General features: G+C 49.4%; 1 protein-coding gene across 1 annotated transcript in view; it reads left to right on the forward strand.

Annotated features, from left to right (window-relative positions):
* Positions 1–1,777: 1,777 nt before the first annotated feature.
* Positions 1,778–14,174, forward strand: part of LAMA5 (laminin subunit alpha 5) — a 53,492-nt gene continuing 41,095 nt past the window's right edge. Inside the window, exons 1-6 of the mRNA XM_019470654.1 lie at positions 1,778–1,871; positions 5,808–5,926; positions 6,175–6,345; positions 6,823–6,920; positions 12,192–12,307; positions 13,240–13,358. Coding sequence (XP_019326199.1) covers positions 6,211–6,345; positions 6,823–6,920; positions 12,192–12,307; positions 13,240–13,358 — 468 coding nt within the window. The 5' untranslated portion in view covers positions 1,778–1,871; positions 5,808–5,926; positions 6,175–6,210. The remainder of the gene's footprint in view (positions 1,872–5,807; positions 5,927–6,174; positions 6,346–6,822; positions 6,921–12,191; positions 12,308–13,239; positions 13,359–14,174) is intronic.

Consider the following 14,174-nt stretch of genomic DNA (forward strand, 5'->3'; position numbering starts at 1 on the left):
GTCCTTTCCAGTGCAAGCCCCAAGGGTGGTGACAAATCCCACACTCCTGCCCATTCACAGCTGGAGAATGGCCTCTGACTTGCTGTGCCTCAGGATCCTGCCGCTTCGCCAGCTGGATCTAATTCACTCCTCCCTGAGCATCTCTCTCGAGCCTCCCTAACCTACACCCAGGTGTAAGTTCAGGTGCCACCAGCCTGCAGTGGGAACCAGAGCAATCCCTGGTAAGTGGAGGAGAGGCTGTCCTGGAGCCAGAGGAGCATCCAGCAGGAGCCTGAGGAAGTTTTTGCCAGTGTGTCTTGCTGAGGTGGAAACTGAGCCAGTGCCAACCTGCAAGGCTGCACCCGTCCTCTTGCTCCATACCCCCACAACAGCACTCAGACCCCCTTGTCTAAATGACCATAGCAAGGCATGTGCTTTATGGATGACTTGGTAGATTTAAATGCCTCTTCCTTGTCTCTTTTTTCCCTTTAAAAAGTCTTCTATGGATTGTCAGGGCTATTTTTGAGGCATGTTATTATTAATACTCGCCCTCTGGCTCAGCGATGTGTGTGGCTGGGGCAGGGCCGAGGTGCAGACTGCTGTTCTGGCCCTCCTGCAGCTGGTTATGGCTGGGGCAGACAGGCTGAGACGGGCATGGAGCTGTCCTTTTCCTCCCCTTGCAGAGGTGTCCCTCTGGGTACCTGTTAGTCTTTGGGGGATGTATGCTCGTACAGTACCAGCTTTGTATGAGGAGGGATTCCTGAGCTATAAATCTCTGCTTTTCAAGCACTAAACTCCCTTTTGGGTTGTTTTTGACGTTAGGAATTTTCTCTGATAAGAGAACTTTATTTGCCTTTAAATATCACTTTGTGACAGGATGATGGAGTGGGGATTCTTGGAGCGAGCCCGTGCCAGCCGGGGAAGGGAAATTCTGCTGGGGCTTTTGTTTCTCTCTAGCACTGACATTTTAGCTCTTTAAAAGAGTACGTTTATTTTATTCTTGGCAAGGGTGTGTGTGCACACATCAGTGTCCAGACAAATGGGAGCAGACCAGTGTTAGAGCTGTGCTAAAGCCAAGTGGGTGTCCTGCTCCCCCCTCCCTGTGGCACCTGGGGAAGAGGAGCTGTGCTGGGGCTTTTCTGCAACCAACTTAAAAACACAGGTTGCGTGGGTAAAGCAGGGCTGCCATGTAGAGGACCTTTAAAAAAAAAAACCAACCAAAAAAAACAGATTTTGTGATATTATGTGCAAGGTGCAGTCGGATGTTCCCAGGCTGGCAGTCCAGGGTGTTAGCTGTTACCCCAAGAACAGCCCAAAAGCCAAGTCCCCCAGAACAGCTTCGTAGCACTTAGCAGCTTTTCATGATCACCTTGCAGAGCTGGTGGTGGGGGCCAAGCCTTTGCCTTGCCAAGACAGGGTGAGATTCCCTCGGTAGGGCTTTGATAGGGCAGTGGCACTGGTTTATAGTGCCGCCTGCTCAGGTCGAGGCTAAGTCTAAGCCCAGCACAACCTCCTGAGTACGGCCTGTAGCCACAAAGTCTGTGTTTTGTTTGCATTCGGACCGGTGGGAGCTGAGCTCCCTAATCTGGCTCTCTCCAGCAGCCGTGCCATATCACGATCCTTTTAGATACGCATGATTTTGCTCCACAGGCTGCTTGTGAGCAGCAGGATCTGCAAAGTGCCAGCTTGTTTATTCAGCTTGGATCCCACTAAGCTGTCCCTGGTTTTCCTGATGCCTCGAGCAGCCAACTAACTCTGTGTTCCTTTCTTTCAGCTCTTCCACGTGGCATATGTCCTGATCAAATTTGCCAATTCCCCTCGTCCTGACCTCTGGGTGCTGGAGCGATCTACCGACTTTGGCCTTACCTACGAGCCCTGGCAGTATTTTGCCTGTAAGTATGGCAGTGTTACAAGAGAACTGCAGCTTAGTGCCAGGTAGCGAGGCCACAGTGAAGACGGCTCTTTGTGCAAGTACTGGGCTGGGTTTGGAGCTGTTTCTGTGTCATTGCTGTGATGCGATACATGTCCTCTGTTTCTTCTGCCCAGTAAGGCTGCAAGAGTTGAAGCTCAGATCAGAGCAGCTGTGTGAAGTTGTGGTGCTCCTCAGAGCAGGAGAACTTTTTTGCTCTCTGGGGCTAAATGTATTTTTTAAAGTATTGTCATTGGTGCCCACCCAAATCTCTCTGGATGCCAAAGTTGGCACCAGTGTCAATGGTTGGGCATTGCTGATCTAGTTCTGGAACACGAGATTTCCTATCCTCTCCTGCCTGCCCTCCCCTGTCTCTGCCCTGTACCATATCCAGACTGGCATATTTCAGCTCCTCTAGAAGCAAACCAGCAGCAACTTGCTTCCAAGTGGCTGCTGTAATGGAAAAGTCTGGAGGCAGAAAACAGTCCCCTTGCACTTACCCATTACCAGGGATTGGATACAGCCTGTGCAGGGCAGGGAACCACTGTCCTGCTGCTGTGCAAGGTGGGATCAGAAAGAGACAGCTGGAAAGGTGGCTGCAGAGATCCAGGCTGTGCATTTGAAATCCCTTCTTCCCAATTCTCTGATTAAAACCTGATCCCTTTAGAAACAGCTGGTTCTACAAATCTCTTCTCCCAAAGGGTCTATGGGGTAGCCGGATGCTGAGGAACTTGTTAACCACCGGCCCCTCCCAGAAGCAGCAGCAGTAATTGGGAGAAGATGTGAATTGAGATCTACAGCCAGAGCTTAAAACCTGGCAAGGAAGGACCTCAGAGCACTCAGAGGCCTCGCCCTGGGCTGCCCCTAAAGGCTCATATTTCTGGCTTACCTGTCAGCCTGTGCTTTAGCTTTGCTGGCCTTTTGTGCAAGAAAGAGCTGCAGACATTTTACCCGCTGTGTTGCCTTAGCGTGGTAGCTCCTCTCCAGTGCGGATGTTTTCCCCTCTGCTGTGTGTTAGTGGGGAATTACTGCTGTCAAGTTGCCTGCTTTGGTTTTTTTTATCTTCTCTGAGAATTTCCCTTCCAGCTCTGAAGCCTCTCTTGGGGCCCATTACAGTCACGTTATTGCATGGTCTGGGGCTGAGCGGGGAGCTCTTGCCCCACTTGCTTGTTCCTGCGAGTACTGGCAATGCTGTAACGTCTGGAGTCGTCTTCCCTCCCGCAACACCAGGCCCTGTTACTACCCCCCTCAAGAGGTGACATGCAGTGGCACAGCACAGTGGAAAATTCCCATGGAAATAAAGAGGTGCCTGCTCCAAAACCTGCCAGATTTGCTAGCACAAGAAGTCCTTTGCAGAGGTTTATTTTTGGCATGGGGAATTCTGTAGGTGGTCTAATAAAAACACTAGTCAGTTCAGTAAGAGGGTTAAAAGCAGCCAGCAGAAATGTAAGCATTCTCCAGAGACACCAGCAAGCCTTGCTGTGCGTGACACCATCCCCACCGGCTGAGTACTGCCCCTCGAGCCCCGCTTATTGTGGGAGGTGTTCATTTCCCTGGGCTGCCCTGTGCCTGGCAGCCAGGCTGCTGAAGTGCTTTTGGTCTTAGTTCTGCAGGAGGAGGGAAGAAATGGCTGTTGTGGAAAGCATCTGTTGGTGCAGCTGATGGGCTCTCTCAGGGAGGGGGGCTGGGGGGACCGTGGCAATGCGAATCCTCCATGCATCGTGGCGGGGAGGCACCGTGCTTTCCTCGGCCACCAAAGGAGAAGCAGGAGCACTGGGGAGAGATTTATGGTGGTGTTTATTCGCATGCAGGGTTCCCCACACAGCGTTTCAAATGGGGACAGGACATGAAAGATGCCCAGTCCCAGCTGTCCATCCAGGCCCACAGAGCCTTGCCTGCCCCAGCTCATCGTGTTGTGCAGGATCAGGGTGCGGGATTAGCCTGTTTCATTTCACTTTGCTGGGCAGTGCCACTGCAGAGGGGAAGGCAGCCGTAGCGCAGAGTGAGGCTCTGTCCTTTTCTCCTCTGAGGGTAGGCTTCTCCAGTCTGCTGTTTCCTTAAAGCATTGCGGTGGTTTAAGGCTGATGGGTTACTCTGTTTTAGCTCAGAGATAGAGTGCCCGGCTTCTGGCTCACACGGTTGTGTAGATTTGCAATAATTGGAGGAATTTTTTGGTTTCCCTGAGTAGCTGCTCTTGCTGAGCATCCTGTCTCCATGCCCAGCCATGGCAGTGCTCTGGAAATCAATCATCTCAAGCCAGTGGTGACAGGCTCCTTGCTTGGGGCTTCAGAATAAATTGCCTTTAAAAAAGCACCAGGTGAAGCAAAGCTTGGCGGCCAGAGACCCGATGTTAAGTGTTTCCACACCATCTTCCTGTGGATGCAACTGAGCTCCTGCTGTTGCCAAAACAGTGTTTCATGGAGCAAGGCCACGTTGCTGGAGATATGATGTGGGTGGGTGCAAGTCAGAGGTGAAGGCAGGGGAGGCAGAAACTCTTCAGTGCTCCCCCCTTCCTGTTCCTCCTGCCTGGCTTAGCCTACCAGTGCAGCGTGTGGAGTGAAGGGCATGCCTCCTGGAGGCACATTGCAACAGATTTTGGAGGATTATTCCTATGAATTAGGCTGACATTTCCCTGTCAGCTCCCTGTGTGAGCTGAGCAGCGCTGGCAGGAGCAGCAGGTTGTGTTGGCTGCCTTTTCCTCCTTTTTTTCCCCACAGAAACCCTCAGGAGCGCTGCAGTGATGTGTGCTTCGGCACGCACTGCTGAGAGTTCCTGGTGCAGGTGGAATGGGAGTGGGAAGGAGCACCAGCCTTTGTCCCAGGGTCTTCCCTGGGGGAACAGCCCCAGATAGTGGCCTGAGAGTGGCACTGTGTAGGTTTTTACATGGGTAGATGTGGGTGCTCACCACCCTGCACAATCAAGTCCTGAACTGCCCCAGCACGTTCGCTGTGGTTTGGTTGGCTCTGCCGGCACAGGGATGTCAGACATCCTGTGGACAAGGGCACTGGACTTGCAGGAGTGGCTGTGCAGGGAAGCCAGGACGCTCCTACAGCTGCAAGGAGACTCTTGGCATGCAGCGTCCCCAAAGCAGGTTGCAGGGCCAGCAGTGTGACTGCCTGGCCGTGCCTGTCCCCTGGCTTTAGCCAGCCTTGCATTGCCACTTAGTGGCAGGAGCCCTTGATTGCTGTCCCCAGGAGGCAGTTCTGGGTGGCTTTGGCATTTCTGTTTTGTAGCGTTGGTTTAAGAGTGATTGCAGAGTTCAGAGTAAGGTGGGAGAAGGAGATGTCCTGCAGGCAGTCACTCTGCTTCTCCCAAACACCACAAGCCCCCTCCCCACACCTGTGTGTCCACCCTGCCTGATGGGAGATGGCGCAGCGGTGGCTGTGGTGCGTGGTTCTGTGGTGGCTCACTCTTTGGGAATTACCCAAGAAGTTAAGGAGCCACGTGAACGTGATGATACAAGCTCCTACATCAGGAGCAGAGCTCTAGCAGCAAACAGTCCTCCTTCAGCTCAGCAGAAGCAGTGTAGCAAATCCAGTGCCAGCAAGGCAACAAACTCAGACCAGGGTTAGAGCTCAAGCTGGATAAACTGTGAGCTTAATGCCAAAATTAAGGGGTGCGTGTCTCTGCAGGTGGTTGCAGTAGGTACAATGGTCATTCTCACTTTCCTCATTTACTGCAATGAAGTGATTTGGGGGATTTTCTGACCATACCTATTAGTCTCATAGTGACTCCCTCCCTTAGTGGAGTATATGTATGTTAGCAATGACAGAGCTAATGATACAAAGCAATCCTTATGTAGTAATTGCTTAACAAAGAGTATACACTCTTCTCTCCGGTTGGCCAGTGTGGGAAAATCAAGACAGGGCTCTGAATTGTTCCTTTTCTCTTGCTGCTCTCATCTCTGGTTGATGAACAGCTTCCAAGAGGGACTGCATTGAGAAGTTTGGACTGCAAACCGTAGATCGTATCACCAAGGATGACCACGCCATCTGCACTACTGAATACTCCCGGATCGTGCCTTTAGAAAATGGGGAGGTGAGCAGTTGCATGTTTTCATCCCCTGGAGTTTCCAGGGTTTCTCAGTGACTGTAGGTACTCTTATTAATTGGTTCCCTCTTGACTTTTGGATGCCACTTAAACTACTCAGTTAAACCAAATGAGACTGGCAGGGAACTGATTCAGTCGTCTTGAAGGGAGGTAAAGATTGGGTTTGGCTGAGGGAGAGATTAATTTCCTTCCACCTCACAGGATTACACAGATTTGTTTTCCCTCCTTGCACTCAGATTGTTGTCTCTCTGGTAAATGGGCGCCCAGGAGCCATGAACTTCTCCTACTCTCCTCTCCTGCGGAATTTCACAAAAGCCACCAACATCAGACTGCGCTTCCTGCAGACAAACACTCTGCTCGGGCACCTGATGGGCAAAGCTTTAAGGGACCCTACGGTGACAAGGAGGGTAAGGCAGGCATTGATACCTCTTGCTAATAAGGTGGAAGTGTTTGAGGGCTGTGCGTGTCAGCTCTGGGGAGAAGACATCCCTGGATGTTGCCCATGGGGATTGTCTCTCTCTGTACTTGTGCTCCCCAAGTTGAAGGCGTCTGCAGCAGATGCCACTGCTGCCGTGGCTGGAGCTGGAGGCTGCTTGGGAAGAACTGTGCTTAGCACCAACAAGTGAAACTGGGAAACACCTCTTGGTGTCACGTGTGGTTTTCTGGCTGTGCTGGGAGACCTGACTTGTAGGTAATGGGCTCTGTTAGTGGTGGTGGGTCTTACCATAGGCAGATATTGCAGCCTACAAGGTCCAGCTTGTCACTGTAAGGGAAATATCCCAACACATCATTTTACTGGATAAAGTCCTGCTGAATCCTGAGTGGGGCAGTTATGTAGCTTATTCATAAAGATATTAATGGCCAACTTTTCTTGTGCTCTCCAGTATTACTACAGCATCAAAGATATCAGCATTGGAGGGCGCTGTGTCTGCCATGGCCATGCAGACGTCTGTGATGCCAAAGACCCTAATGATCCTTACAGGTACATTTTTCAAAGTCCTAGTTCTGTGTTAAAGCGTTTGAATTGTTGTACTAAGAATGAAAGATACCATTGTGAGTTGTGTCCTGTCCTGAACTCGTAACTGTGCCAGCACTGTTGTTCATGGCTCTGCCCTGAGAACAAATTAGAAACTGGTCCAGCCAAAGTAGCAAAACTTAAACATTTTGTCAGGTTATTTTTCAGCCAGATCAGCTTCCTGGTCTGGTTTCCCTGCCCACAACTTTGCCATCCCCATTGGAGCAGAGTGCTGGAATGGGAGGGTGGGTGTGCAAAGCCGATACTGTTGTTGAACATGGAGGTTTTTGTCAAAGCCCAGGGCTGGTTTCTGAACTTGTTCAGAGAGGTCTCTTGCTTCCCACGCGGCTTCTTAAGAATTGGGGCAGTGCTCTCATAAATAGATGGTCTCCCAAGAAACCAGACACTCTACTGCCCATTTCTACTCGTAAGAACCATAAATTGGTTATGTACATAGCTAAACAGCTACTCTTTGCGAAAGAACAAGAGCATGCAAAGCAGTTACATTTTGGCTCATGGGACTCTTCCCATCCGCCTTGGCAACTTGAAATGCCAAAGAGCTGCTTCAAACCATGAAAGTGTTGCTTCTTAGCCACCTGTTTGCAGCCTGAACGTTGCCTTTATGAAAGGGATGGGTAGAGTCAGCTGGACGAGGGAAGCTTATATTTCTTTCTCATCAGGATCATGTAGAGCTTTTGGATCTTCTAAAATAAAATTCCAGTGAGTCCCAGCCAAGGTTAAAGCTGCTAAGTATTAAAACAAAGATGTATTGGTAAGCAAGTCTGCCTTAGTGTGCCAAACTCTCTGACAAAGGGAAGTTCATAAATATTTGAATGTACAGTTCCTTGTTTTTGTTTTAGACTTTGGTGTTGCTGGATGCACAGTACACCCGTGTACTGTGAAGCAAAAGGGCTTCATGGTGCAAAGTGATTCTTTAACGTAGAAACGCCATGACATTTCTTGGGTATATCGATGGCTCGGGGCTCTTCAGGAAGGGAGGGAAAATTGAGGGAGGAGAGATGTGTTGGGATCCTTGTTCAATGCCACTTCTGCTGATGACTGTCTCTGCCTCCCAGAATTCCCCTCCTCCTCTCTCATTTGGATGCATTTGGCATCTTCGCTCTTGGCCCCTGACTGTGCTCTAATGTTGCAGCACATGTTCGTAAGCAGCTGTTGCGTTTCACTCAGAGCAGATTGCACTTGCCGGGAGGAGAAAACATTTCCTACTTGGATGCTTTGTACAGTTAGCACTTAACATCTGTAAAGCCTTTTGGGATACATCAGGACAAAGATGCTGGGTAAATAGAAGAACGGCTCATGGCATTGCTGTACCCTGTTAGCAAGCCCAGGAGCATGGAGAAGTCAGCAGAAATATGATCCTTTCAGTTGAGAAAATGAGTAATTGGTGAAACGCTGCCATTCTCCAAGGCTCCAGCAGCAGCTGTGTCCAGCCTTCCTGCTGAAGCAGGCACTGCTGAGCAGTCATCCCACCCCTCCTGCCCTGATGTAGCACGGAGCCAGCACGACGATACCTGCCGTAACGCTGCATGACAAGAGGCATCGCAGAGGCAGCTGGGGCTCGGACACACTGTCCCTTCATGTCATGGGTGCCAGCTATCAGAAATGTATCATTCCTTCAGAAATCCGTGAAACCCGTCTCAGTAGGAGGTGCGGTGTGTCCCTCTGCACATATCCTGCCTCTTCAGATGCTGATGTGTGACAGCAACAGGGCAAGGAAATGCAAATAGAGAGAGACAAAGAATGTGAATTGGCCCAGCCCTATTAAAAATCCCAGTTATGTCTCAGCCTGTCTGGGAGGTCTCTGCTTCTCATTTTAACTTCTCTCTTCTGCACATGCCTGTATTTCTTGTGCCTGTTGCCCAGAAAGACAGGATGAGCACTTTGATAGAGGTGAGGTGAGCTAGAAATCTTGGCAAAGACTTTAGGACGTGATGGAGCATGTTCGTGAGCTGACTTCCTGGCCATAAATGATAATGTTTATCCAGCTTTGGAAAGTTTCTCTGAAGTGCCAAGTTACAGAGGCTGCACATCCAGCTGTGTTAAGTTGGCAGCACGTCTGGTCCCTGTGTGAGTGTGTTTGTGCAAGGGCCTACAGTGTGTGGGCAGACACAGCCTACTCAAGGGTCCTTTGCACTTTTCACAGCTGTCTCTCTTTGCCCCAAGATCGAATGGGCTGAATTAAGCAGAGGGACAGAAAGTTCTCCTGGTTAAAGGTGAACACCAGCAGGATCAGGCACAAACCTTTCTCCTGGCAAACCCTGTGAGTAGTGAGATAAGCATCCGTGGGGACCTGGCACATTGCAGACGGAGAGCCCAGACAGGAATCGTGTGTTAACATACGGCTGCTGTTGACGTGAGCTCAGGAGAACCCTGCAAGTGCTCTGCATGTGTCTGATAAGAGCAACTGTTTCTGTGGGTTCACTGCCCCATCACGGATGCCACAAGCAAGACAGGAGACAACCGGAGAGTCCAGCTGCTGTTTCTGTGCCTGATGCTGAAGATAACCAGCAAGACAACAGTAGCCTGGCTGGTCAGAAGCAGATCTGCAGGAGGAGATCAAGGATGCTTTCCCACTGCTGGATCCTGAATGCTAGCTTGCTCTTTCCCATTTTGGAAAGGGAAGCACCATGTGTGCTGGTAGATTTGTGCTGTCTGTGAGTCCCTTTTGCAGGTGGTTTTCCCTCAGTACAGTCAGAAGCAGTTAGAGGAAAGGGGTTTTTTTTTCTTGATTGTGCTACTCAGATGTCCCGGCCAAATCCAGATGCTGTAGCACTTGTGTGCTGTTCTCAGCTCTGACACAGCTGCTCACTGGGAACTGTTTATAGTCTTTGTTATTGATCATCAATTCCAGTGGGAAGATGGTGGTTTTATTTTTTACGGCAGGACAACCAGAAAATATGTGCTATGTGAACACAGCCTCTCCCTCTTCTTCCTTGTATATATTCAATCAATGAAACATGTAAATATTGTAGCTTATGCACATTTGTCCATAATTCATTAGTAGCACAGACTCGGCACGAGGTGTGATAAAGCTGCTATGATAGTTGAGCTCTCCGAGAGGTCGTTGCTAACACTGGACAGCAGAGACTAAATAAATAGCTCCTTCTCCATCTGAAATGTGCATCTTTACTCATTGAGAGCCATCATTTTGCATTCTGGGAACAGAACCAGTGCTTTTCAAACATCTTGAGCATTAAAGACCAGGGTATATGGCTGGAGCCACGTCCTCCAGCTAGGGAGCTTAACAATGCTCAGCAGGTTTATAAGTTCCCCGACTCGGTGACCATCTTTCTCCACACATATGTATATGGATGTTAATCTTGATCTCCAGCTGCTGCCATGGAAAAAAAAACGTAAAATTTTGTTTCCTTGGAAGTGCTGAGTGGTAGTCAGCCACGTGAGAGGTCTGCAGGTGGTTTCATTACAGAGACATGGCCAAGGTTTGCCTTTCATTGGGTCTCCCCCTTGGGTCTGCAAAACACGGGGAGAACAAAGTTCCTGGTGAATGTTTCAGGGCTCATTTCTGCCACTTAGGCTTAAGCCAACCTCTCAGGGGCTTGGTTTTGTGCCTGGACTCTGCCGGCCACAGCCCAGCCTGTGAATGTGGGTAGGGATGGGGCATCACGAGTGCTCAAAGAGCTGACTGTGGCCAAGTGTTTCATGGCATCTGCAAGGCAAGAACTGCCAGCAGGGCTGGAAGCAGGGCCGGGACCTCCTGCCTCTCAACCCCTTTGGCTGAAGCAAACATGCTGAGTGTGGATCCTGCCCGCGTTCCCCTGAACTTTCAGATCATCCCATATTTCATTAAAATGAGTTCACTTGTCCCATACTGCTGCCTCTGTCTGGCTATTCACTATACATACACTTGCAGGTCCCACATCTTAAAAATACATGTAGGTGGAAACCATAACACTCGGTTCACTGCAGCCATGGAAGAGTGTGTCTGCACCCCTGCATTTCACCCAGAATGACTGCTCCATTTGTTTCTAATGTTTTAAAAAATTACATTTATTTTTAAACACTGCTTTTGAATGGAAAAGCATTGGAGGAGGGAGAGATGGGAGTGGCAGACCAGCCCTGAGGGGAAATGAGTAATTGCACAGATAAAAGCTGGAACATGCTGTATTATCCATAAGTCTAATACAACAGAAAGCGTTTGTGTTGGATGGGAATTGCCTTCTGCTAAGTGGAAGTTTTGGAGATGATGTCACTGATGTTAATGAATCACCGGTGCGGTCGAGCAGGGACGAGATCTGTCGGCCGTCGAGATTTCTTGCCTGCCTGTGCATTTCACCCAGAATGACTGCTCCATTTGTTTCTAATGTTTTAAAAAATTACATTTATTTTTAAACACTGCTTTTGAATGGAAAAGCATTGGAGGAGGGAGAGATGGGAGTGGCAGACCAGCCCTGAGGGGAAATGAGTAATTGCACAGATAAAAGCTGGAACATGCTGTATTATCCATAAGTCTAATACAACAGAAAGCGTTTGTGTTGGATGGGAATTGCCTTCTGCTAAGTGGAAGTTTTGGAGATGATGTCACTGATGTTAATGAATCACCGGTGCGGTCGAGCAGGGACGAGATCTGTCGGTTGACCGTCGAGATTTCTTGCCTGGCGCCTCTGGAGCCGCCTGTTTACCCAGCACAGCCCTGCCTGTGCCGGCTGAGAAAAGCAGGAGGTGCATTTCACAGGGAGCATGGGGCCAGCATCTGCTGAAAGACTTAATTCAAATTTCATGGCTTTCCTCTCTGCAAGCACAGGTATACCTGGAGGAGCAGATGGGACCCGTGTGGCCCCATCCCTCTCTGGCTCTGGGCTATCATTTATTCCTTTCACGCTGCCCCTGCACAGTGGTGCGGACATCTTTATGTCCCTGCACCACGCAGCTCCCTCTCAATTAATTTACTTCAGCTCAGGTTTCTACCACTGCCACCTCCAACCATTTCACATTTTATTGTCTGTAGAGCTGGAAGAGTGCTGGCACTGGAAGAGCAAAGTTTGGTGTTTGGCTCAGAAAAAAAATAACAGCAATTCAAAAATTAAAAAAAAAAGCCTTAGAAGCCTCTTTTTCTGAATATTTGGATTAACAAATATCACTTATTTGTGTATCTGACTAGTGATAGTTATGCACAGCAGGGTTACGTGGCGGCTCCCCATCCCACACATTACCGTCATCACCACAGGCTTGGCTGTACCTTGTTCCTCTCCCTTGCAGGCTGCAGTGTGACTGCCAGCACAACACCTGTGGCGGGTCCTGTGATCGCTGCTGCCCCGGCTTCAACCAGTTCCCATGGAAGCCCGCCACTGCTGATAGCGCAAATGAATGCCAGCGTAAGTTGGAGTTGGGTTTTTCCTTCCTGTTCCAGCTGTTTTGCAAAGCACAGATTGACTATGTTTCACCAGCCCCTTGACGCTGCAGTGTAGAGGAGCCATGCACCGAAATGGTTGGTTTTATGGTGTGTGGCACTGGGTGAAGTGGAGATTGCTGGCACTGCAGAGAGGACAGTTTGCACAGTGGTTAGTCAAGGCTCAGTCAAGGCTCGCACAGGGAGGCCCACTAGGTCTGTATGGGGACTTTGATTCTGCTTATGTTCCAGTTCCTCCTCCGTGTCCAAGGGTTCGTGCAGGCAAGTCTCGTTGCTCAATTCTGTCTCCAAGATGACTTACATTTGGATGTGTTTACATACAGTACATCTTTATTTGTCTAGAGAAACCTTTGGTAAATGCCGACAGTGGAATTTATGCTGCACTGGGAATGCAGAGCATGGAGCACAGCTATATCACACAATCTCTTATGAACACAGGGCAGCAAAGGACAGTTGGATCTTAATCCTGTGGGTTTATAAAGAGCACCCTCACCATGTGCTCAACTTCACAGCTCACCTCCATCCCGGATGGGATAAAAGAGGCGAGAACGTTGCCCTCTAAACCAGACTACTTGAGGCCCCAAAGTTGGGTAATTTCTCTTTCTCGTCTCTACACGCTTGCACATATTTTACTTCTGATTTTGTGCCTGCTGTGTCTTTTTCGTTGCAGACTAGACTTTGTGAGAGAGTTGCTGCTTCTGTGCTTTTGCACTGGCAGACTTCTGGGAGCTTGGGTGATAGTGTAATCCCCGAGATGCATTCGAGCATCTTTCCTCATTGAAATGTAGCCCATCCAATGTCAAACCCATGAGGAAGAGTTCATATCTTGACATCCAGCTGGTGACTGAAGGACCTCCGTGGACTTGTGGCTTAGCTAACGTCTCTTTGTATTTTCAGCTTGCAATTGCAACGGCCATGCCTACGATTGCTACTATGACCCAGAGGTGGATTACCACAAAGCCAGCAAAAGTCACGAAGACAAGTTTGAAGGGGGAGGTGTTTGCATTGACTGTCAGGTAGGCCTGAAGGGCTCCCGTGGAAAAGGCTGTTGCAGATTCTTGTGTTTGTTTCTGCTATCACCCTAGAGTTCAGCCTTGCTGGCAGCTCCACCAACCCCATCACACACCCTCTGTTATCTTAATTAGGTCTCTCCCTGGAAATACAGTCTCTTTGCCATAGGTTAAAGGAGTGTGCACCAGTAATGAAAACAGCACTTGGGTTCCTAGCTGTCCCCTGGGTAGTACCATTACCTTTCTGATGCTTTAGGGTTAGGTCTGCTGAGGCACTGTGCATTGGGAGTGACAGGTTGGTGCTGAGCACATTGGGAAGTCCCTGCCCAGTTTGCAGTATTCAGGTGCTGCCATCTCTCTGGATCTCTCTCTGACCACTAAAATGCCAATCTCCTTAGCCTCTAAACTTCCCAATGAAAGATGGAAAGTAGCTCTTCCACTCCCAAGGTGACTGTGAGCTGGTTAATTCATGCAGTGACATGAAACTGGAGTGACTTCTAGCTGTGCTTTCTTGCTGGGAGGAAACAGATTGCTCCTGTCCTCCTAGCACAAAGTGGTCAGGACATTTTACTGTCTGAAGCAAGTGAAATGGGCTTGAGGTCAGATGCGAACCTGAAACTCAGACTGGGCTTATGGGAGGATACACAGTTTGAAGGAAATGCTTTGTTTTCAAATCAGTGTATGTGGAATTTTGAGCAGATTTAGGTCTTCTGTGTGCTGACACTTCTGAGTTGCTCCCTCTGGACCCTGAAGCTGTTAGTAAATCTGGCAGATGAACGTGAATCCTGCAGGCGGAGGAACTGATGCCCCTCTAACCCACTG

This window comes from Aptenodytes forsteri, unplaced genomic scaffold (genome assembly GCF_000699145.1).
Source record: "Aptenodytes forsteri isolate BGI_AS27 unplaced genomic scaffold, ASM69914v1 Scaffold47, whole genome shotgun sequence".
In the NCBI taxonomy this organism is placed as follows: domain Eukaryota; kingdom Metazoa; phylum Chordata; class Aves; order Sphenisciformes; family Spheniscidae; genus Aptenodytes; species Aptenodytes forsteri.